We start from the raw sequence: 9208 nt of genomic DNA on the forward strand, positions 1-9208 counted from the left end.
CTCTTAAGAGAAATGCAATTATACAAAAAATAAAAAACAGAAAGCATTGCATTAACAACAAATAAATAGCAACATTGTTTCCCATAATCTGTTTGAAATTTTATTCTGCTTAAATTCATATTGAACACCTCCCCACATGAAATTTCTACAGTTTCTATTATTAAGTTTGTCCAATCCTAGAAAATATGTCTATCCAAATAAAGTAAGCTTTGCCCAAATAGCATCTGCAGCTTTTCAGGGAACAAGCAGCCAAAGACCACAGATATCTTCTGCCAACTTTAAAGTCACTAGTTTGACCAACTATAATAAGCATAAAAATAAAGATGAAAAACTGACTTAAGCTAGCTTTTTTTCTTTTATTATTATTTTTATTTCAACCCCACTCAAATAATCAAAGTAGTAGTCAGATCTTTGGTGGAGGCAGGTGTTGATTATCTCCTCTTTAATGACAATACTTCTATACACTACAATCAACTGACAAAAATCCTTTCCATCATGTTGATGCAAGATGAAATATAAAGAATGATTTGCTGCAATCCTTTTCTTAAGGAACAGTTCCAATTCCATTGGCCACTTGAAGACATCCTCTTCTGCATATACACACATGAACCATAACTTTTCTCTCCTTTCAATACACTGCTATTCCTTACAAATAAAGCACAGCAGCAGAGACTTAATGACCCGGTGGAAGTTTCTGTTCTCTTCCACAGCATCACAAGTCTCACCTCCTCACGAGGGCAACATAAAGTACAGGCATATGTAAGTATTACCTTATCTTTAGCCACAGGAAGTGTGGTCTCTATAGGGTCTGAAAACAAAGTGTCTCGCAATGGAGGGACATGTCCAGTTAAATCAGGAAAATAACACGCGTGGAACAGTCGAGATGGAGTGGATCCTGGGAAGGAGTATCTACGTTCTTCTGCTAAAGGCACTGTTTGGTTAACTACCGTTGTTTCGCGATGAGGTGAATGAAACCGCTGCCGTTTAACATCACATGGAACACTTTGTTCCCTTATTCTCCTACAAAATAAAACACAAAAACAATTCTAAGCTTCCAAAGCTCCAACTTATGATTAAAGCATATTTGCTACAAAGTACAAATAATCACAGTAATTAATCATGAGTATTTCACTAAAACCAAACATTCTACAGAATCAAAAGGCATGCCCCGTCCTAGATATTAAGTGAAATAAACCTGGACTGGAAAATGCAAGAAAATATACAACTGCAGAAGTGCAACTACCCTTGAAGTGGATTGATGCAAATTGCTTAACAAGAGAATTTATATTAGCTACTTGAAACCAAAGGGCAAGTCCAGTCACGCAGGACAGCTAGAAAAGATGAATACTGGTCATACTATATTAAAAACCAAAAAACACCCCCCCCCCCCCCCCCCCCCCAAAAACACATACCCACAAACTTACCACAATAGCCATTCAAAATGCAGCATTTGTCTGTGTAGGCTTAGATTGTACAGACAGTGAAATGTGTAATCTTGGCAAAAAAGAATCACTATTCATTTGACAAATCAAACTAACGATTGTATTAAGCTATGTAGGTCATAAACCTAACATTTACAAACATTATCAACATTTCAACATATCAACATAAACCTAACATTTACAAACAAGGTCATTTACAAACAAACTCTATTCCCACATTAATTCGTCACAGAAACTCATATGTACTTTAAAAGAGATTGTCATCTTATGGATAGCCCCTTATACATTAAGTACCTGCATAAAAACTGAGGAGTATGGGGATATTCACTTCAGCTTATTTTAGCCGAGAACTTACATGAACTGATCTCCATGGAAAATACCTTAAGAGTTGATTAAAGATCTAAATAACTAGTTGACTGCAAGTCCCTCAGCACAGCATAGTTTTCCATAAGTCAGACTGCTCAAGGAAAAAATATGTACACAGCATGTGAAACCAGGACTTTCTTTAGTTGATGAGATGCATAATGCTAAGTTATAATTGGTTATACAAGTATTTAACTATTCAACTATTCATATCCTATCAGCAAGAGGAATAACATACAGGCAAGAGTTTCAAAGATGGGGTTTCTTAAGGCTTCCTCCCTATCACCCGATTCACAGAACCGCAAAAAAAAAAAAAAAATTCAATTATTATTTCTCAACTGATAAGCGGGATAGGAAAGTAATTCTTCTAACATGTCACGAAGAAATAAAAGTTACATTCATCTGGAATTTATCTTATTGTTGCACAAAGGAAGCTCCCTAAATTAGTAAAGTTTTTCCAAAAAGGAGGGAGGAAAAAAAAAAAAAAAGTTTTCATAAAATCCCCCCTCAAGTGCTTGAATTTAGAACTTTGTTTGAAAAAATAAATAAATGAATAAATAAAACTTCACATAATTAAGAAGTGCAGGAGAAATATCTAGTCCATCATCAGAAAAATATCACAATTCCCCTCAAAACACTAAAGGAGCTTTTTTACTCTCAACTTGGTAAATCAACAAGAAAACATTCAATGTATTGATACAAGCCTTCTATCAGTCAAGCATAGATAGATTAGGACCTACTACAACATTAAAATAAAACAAACAAGTCTGTTCTGCTACAACTGTTGCAAGAGAAAAACTACACATATTAAATCACTACTATGGAATAAAGTTCTCAAAAACAAGTAAAAGAACACTACAAAGTACCATAACATGTGAATTGTGGACTACATCAGAAAGGCTTTATTCACTATTCTTAGAAGCTCCATCAAAATTCAAGTCACACAAGAAGCATGCAATATATAACCTATGTCATACATTATGATCAGAATTAGTTAAACATTAATTATTACACAGAGTTAACTATACACACACACACTAAAGAACTTACTTTCTTCCTCGGAATGACGTAGAGGCAGCAGATGCATGTACTGAACTGCCATTTCCATAAAGCAATGGCTGAGATGTAACAGTTGGAAAAGTTGCAAGGTTACCACTCAACTGAGTCCTAGAAAGACTACAGTCCATAATCATTATTCATACAATAACCAAGAATTTTTTTTAGGCGATTTGTATTTACTGAAGAAAAGTAAACTTTGCAAGTCCTGTCATTTTTTCTTCTTAGAAACAACACACCTCTCTTTTCTATTAAAGACAGGAAGTTTCAGTAGACAGCACATATGCTAAAACTTTGCAAACCAAGTAGCTTAAGGCAGCATTAAAGCTAAAAGGCTAAAAGCACTATCATTTTTCAAGTTTCACACAATGCATAAGAGTTTCTTCTTCTCATCTCCTTCCTGGATTCCCCAGTGAACATACATAACTGAATTTGTTAAAACTAACAAATTGTTGTAAAAATTATTAACTAGTCAGTAAACGAGTTAACTAATGAAATAGTATCTCACATTACACACACAAGCATTAAAACTTGCAGATCATCAACAAAGGTGAAATAGTGTTTTTTTTTGTTTGTTTGTTTTTTTTTAAAGACACACAAGATATTCTCTTTAGATTTCATGCTTTATGCAATATAATTTTAAAAATACTGACAATAATTTTCCATAAACAAAAATACTTATTTCAGAAGACAGCTGTCTTTTACAACCCCCTACCCCAAATCAACTTGATCAAAAATCAAGTATTATTGTACTTACACTGCATTCTGGAAGTTAAACTGAGCATCAGTAATATGCTGGTGAGAGAGAAGAGTAGGTGGTATGTTTAGAGGAAGCTTATTGAACAAGGTACTGCGTTGCTGATGTTTTGGAGGGAAGGGTGGATGACCCAAGTTGGAGGAATTTGGGAACATGCTCTTCTTTACTGAAAGCAAACATGTATCCTTTTACCTACCCAAAAACATATTAAAAAAGAAAAATATATCAGGCAACAAAATAACAACTAGTTATCTTTTAAACTTTGGGGTTAAGAATGCTATAATCTAAAATCTATTTCTACAAATTGTGCAGTGATTGTGGACATGCTTATCACCTTTCAGGTTACGCTGGAAGAAAATACAATGCTGTTCAAGTTTCACTATTACTATTTTATTTACTTTAAAAGTTAATTTTGCTCAAAAATCTCTCAATTGTAGCTTTTACTTCAGGAGAGTAACAGAAAATAAAGTTGTTCACTTTTCCAAGTAAAATTACCTTTTTAATTGAGTATGTTTTATACTTCAAAAATTCCCCCAAGATGCTCACAAGGTACATGAAGAAACACTTGACTACACTACAAGAACATGATACAGCTGATCACAAACTGCAAACAAAATTAGTTTATTTTCATAATATGATAAGCAAATAAGGCAGCTAAAGGATTAAAGTTATTTGAAGGTAATCTACTTACATTTTAAGAATATCACATTCATAATGTAGTTTTGTGTGTGTGCCTGCAGAATGGACAGTCCTTTGACAATAAGTCTATGTTTTTATCTCTCCATTTTAAAATTGATTCTGATACAACTGACAACTTGATCTTGCATTATTATATGCATTATACATTAGCAGAAAGATTATATGAAAAAGTCTGCCTCTTCAAGAGGTAAAACAATGTGATATTATATATAGTATATACGTAATATTTTGCAATTTATCAGTATTCCTGACCTAAAAACTCAACTTCAGATGTCAAACTTATTTCCTACATGTACCTGGCAAGACCAGAACTCTCATAAAATCCAGTTACCCATCCTGTATAAAACTCTTAGCTGCAGGACTAAACACAACATTATTTTCAAGTTTCATCAATCAGTTTCATTTTAGTCTTAAAGCAGAATTCTGCAAACAAACAAGCTGTGCCACTAACACTGCCATTCATACTTGATCTTAGTGCTTTGAACATATTTACCCTATTACAGCAATAGTGGGATTCAAATAAAACAGCAGTTTGATTAAGCATTGTAAGAGGAACATTTAGAAGTCCTAAGACCAATGGCACTGTTTTCCTAATTATTGTATTATATATTAAAAAATTAATAACTTTTATAAACTCAAGGCTGCAGTAATATAATAAAAAAAGCACTGACGATTCATGCACGAGCATGGAAAACCAATTACCACATCCAAAGTTAAGTTGGAATAAACTTAAGAGTTCTCAATTATCAAAGTAATACTTAAAAAAAAAAAAAAAAGTAATTAAGTCACATTGATTCTGCTATAGTTCCTGCTATAACGTCAGGCAGCATCAACAAAGACCCTAGGCTAAGCCATTTTAGGTGTTTATCCTCAATTCTTCTAAAGAGCAAAAACAACACTGCACAATGAGAAAGTAACCCGATATTTAGGTGCAGTCTGAGTGACATTTTCCTGCAATTCTAACAACATACAACAGTACAAAACACAACACACACATGCAGAAGCACTAATTCTGTCACTTTAAAAAAAGAAAGGCATAGTAAGGACTCCATTGATAAAGAAAAGGAAACTATGTTTCACAGAAACAAGTCTCTTGAGCTTTTCCATTTCTAGAAGTAGGTACACAATGTAACTGTTTATGCACCTCATTTGGCCCTGGTAATTTTGGGCACTGCCAGCACTACATAAAGCAGGCATAAGGATTCGGCAGAACATGGTCAACAGTAGTAGAACCGCACACAGAAACTCGGGATGTAGTTTGGAAAGTAATGGCCTTCTAGCCGTTACAACCACCAGAAAGCAAAATTACTTTCCCCAAGTCAAGACCAGGAGCGCAGTCAGGCAGCAGCACAGGCGCCCCGGAGAGGCAGCTCCGGCCCCTCCGCCGCCGCGCACAGAGCGCGAGCCCCTGCCCAGCCCCGCGCCCCAGTGACGGCCGCAGTGCCCCCGCCGCAACACTCACTCTAGGCCTGGGCGCGCCAGCGACGCCCAGCAGCCCGCCACCCCCCCCCCCGCCTCCACCCTGCTCCGCTCAGTCCCCCTCGCAGGGCTGAGGCGTGAGGTGCTGTCCCGGTCTCCGCTCAGCTCCCCCCAGGTCAGGAGCTTAGAAGAAGGGCTGCTCTTAACTAAGCACAACCCCAACCCAGATCCGCACAAGCGCCGGCAGGAAATGGCCGCGGAGCCACCGCTGCCCCAGCCGGGGCCGGTTGCCGGCACCGCCCCGCACATGCGCGCCCGCACCCAACATGCGCCGTACGGCCGTTGGGCAGCCGTTACCGCCCCGCGTTCCAAAACCCCGTCCGCCCCGCCGCTGGCATCAATAGTAGAGGGAAGAGGCTGCAGCAGCCGGGGCTCCCCTAGCAAGCAGTACTGGCTAAAGGCAAGAGATAGGAACGGCGCTGCAGGTACTTCGACATTTAAACTTACCCGTGGTTTCTAACCGAGCTGCAGTGCAGAAGTGTGTCAAAGTGTTAATATATGAGTAACTAAGTGAAGGTTTGGCCACCAGAGATGGTAGGTGTGCTAGAACAAATCTCAAGGGACAGTGTCAAGAATTCCTTAAATGAATGTTCCCTGAAAAATGCAGAATTCAGAGATTTGCATATCAGCCCACAGTTAAGCTTAAGGCTGAGATAAAGGCTATGGTTTAGAAGGCAGGAGTTGTTTGAGTGTTGATAAGAGTTTGCAATGGAAGGGCTGAGATCGAAAATCAATTCTGCCATGTGAAGGTGTTAAACCCCAAGGGAGCTTTAACAGAGAATGAGCCATATAGTAGACCTCTATTTTCATATGCCAATGTGCACTTTTATGTGACTTCAACTTGATTTTTCATCTGGAACTCAGCCCTCTTCATATGCTATCATATTTAGTTGGAAACAAAATGGAACATGCCATTCTTCAAGGCTTTTCATATTTGCCACGTCTCTTCAGTAAATTGTGCATTGGTAGTAGGCAGTACTTGTAGTAGTGTATTAAGCCCCACATTTGTTGTACAACTGAAAATGAAAGAGAGAGAGGTTTATAGTTCCCAACACCTAACTTGTTTTGCTGCTTTCACTTGTCTGCTTTTCCTCCACTCCACTAGCAGGCACAACCCGCTATTTTGTGTTTGCTTTAATCTACATACTTAACCATTTGGGACATAGCTTGCCCACACTTAAGGGTTCTTTTGCATGTCATGCCTGCTATCTCTTTGTCAAAATAGCTGCACATTTCACTTAGTCATCTAAATAATCTGATATTTTCCAAGTCACCAACAGACTTCTGAGACAAATATCTATGCCATGGCATGATGTATTCTTCTGATTTTTCCAGTATGTGCATTTTTCCTTGCTTTCTAATCCTGACAGTGAGCTCAGAAAATCATAGCAGTAATAATTGTAATAGATTGCTTAGATATTCTTTTTTTTTGTTTGATTGTTTTGCCAGAATAGACCTGCAAAACTTTACAGCTACTTTTACATATTCCTGACAAAGAATCACACTGCTGGTCAAGAGACACTTTCCTGAACAACCTAAGCAACGGGGAATTTGAAAAGTAGCACTTGAGACTTCAGCAGATCTCTCCAGTAGAATATGATTAGAAATGATCTTGTGTTTATACCTCCACAGAAATTATTGATATGGAATATTGTAATGAGATAGTTTGTAGGACAAACTTTTTAGAACAACAACAGAGAATCTGAATGAAGAGTGAAATAAGTTTGTGATCTAAAATAGAAGCAGAGGCTGAATTCAGCCTTTAAAAACTATGAACAATATTTAGCCCTGAAAGATAGAGAAGAAAATGGCTTCCAGAAGTCACTGTAAAAGAAGTCTGGCACACCATCTGCAATCTCAGTTATAGAATGGTTTGAAAATATAGAAGTGAGGTCATGAATTTTAATCGAAAACAGTGGAGGGTGCCAATTTTACAACATTAGAGTTCCTGTTTGGTCTTATTCATAATTTTCTGAAACTCTTTTTGCACCAAAATGTTCTAAGCTTAGTTGCTCTTTAAAGGTGGAAAATTTGGTCAAAGTAGTTCAGTATTTAATAGCAAAAGTAGAGAAAGTGGAGAAATGTCTAATCTTCTAGGGAAACCTTTGCTCTTAAAAAGTCTATAGGCTCCTTTCTTTATCTTTTGCACCAGACAAGACTTATGGGAGCTGGTCCAGGAGAATGTTTACAATATACTTTATGATAGGAAGCTCATTATTATAAAAGAGCAATGCATGCTACAGCTTTTAAAAGTGTTATCAGATTAAGAATAATTTACCCAGTTAACTGTGATGTTTTTCTATGAGGAAACTATTCAACTTTCTATAAATATATTTCTTGAAACATTTTTTTCAGCTTGGGATGCAGTTACAATGCATTTTTTTCACCAGAATCCAGGACCAGATATGGAATAATGAAAGTTGCATCAGCACAATGTTTCATTTTACATATATCCTTTTTCATATTTTGCACTGAGACAGAGCATGGCGAGTATATTAAAATAAGAAATATAACCTCCAATGAAATAAATGGAGCTTTAACAGGGATTAATATGGCTCAGGATCCACGGTGATCCTGACTAGACTACTGTCTAGTAGTTTTTTTAATCATGATACCCATATGATACACTTTGCAGTTTGTTTAGAAATCAGGATATTCTGGGATTGAAGCCAGACCAGAGACTTAAATCTAAAATAAATCTTCTGTACCAGGCAAAAGCAAATTTATTAATTAAAACAATATTGGATTTTACTAATAATACAAAGAACTTATATCAGATGTGCATTAAGAAACTGTATTAAAGAAAACAAAAGTAAAAACAAATTACTTGCTAGATTTTGGCAGATGTCCATATAAATATATAAGTATCCACCTTAACTACAAAATTCACAAGCTTATCAAGAAAATGCTGAAGGTAAAATTCATAGTTTTCTTTAATTAAGAAATACAAAATATTTTATGTTGTTTCTGACTTATCAATGATTTTTATTTTATGCCCATACCTGCTTTCTCTAGTGCTTTTCAAGTGAGAAATCAGTTGATATATTTATAAGTTAATTTATATAAATATATATATATTGTTAACATACAGTGCACTCAAAAATCAATTAATATATAAATATGCCAATGTATATTAACTATACTAATGTGCGTATGTATTATAGCTTAAAATTATAAAATACAGATTATGTAAATCTATTCTGATGATCTATGGCTTAATATGTATGTATGGTGATTTTTATTTGGGATGACTTAAAAATGTCTACCCATGAATGATCCCTCGTCTCCTAAATTAATCAGTAAAGTATTTGAAAGGTTTACATGATAAGCCAATTTCTGAAGGTTAATCCTTTAACAGAGAATTTGATTACTGCTATGAAAGTCTAGCTGATATTTCACTGTGACCTAGCTG

At 36.2% G+C, this 9208-nt stretch overlaps 1 protein-coding gene across 1 annotated transcript in view; it reads right to left on the reverse strand.

Annotated features, from left to right (window-relative positions):
* LOC104568323 (poly(A) RNA polymerase GLD2-like) overlaps positions 1-3806 on the reverse strand; it is a 47425-nt gene extending 43619 nt beyond the window's left edge. The window contains exons 1-3 of the mRNA XM_010215212.2: positions 3619-3806; positions 2856-2981; positions 771-1020 (exon numbers count right to left, since the gene is read on the reverse strand). Coding sequence (XP_010213514.2) covers positions 771-1020; positions 2856-2981; positions 3619-3773 — 531 coding nt within the window. The 5' untranslated portion in view covers positions 3774-3806. The remainder of the gene's footprint in view (positions 1-770; positions 1021-2855; positions 2982-3618) is intronic.
* Positions 3807-9208: the final 5402 nt, after the last annotated feature.

This window comes from Tinamus guttatus, unplaced genomic scaffold, assembly GCF_059628265.1.
Source record: "Tinamus guttatus ecotype Peru unplaced genomic scaffold, ASM5962826v1 Tinamus_guttatus_pri_ptg000415l, whole genome shotgun sequence".
NCBI lineage: Eukaryota > Metazoa > Chordata > Aves > Tinamiformes > Tinamidae > Tinamus > Tinamus guttatus.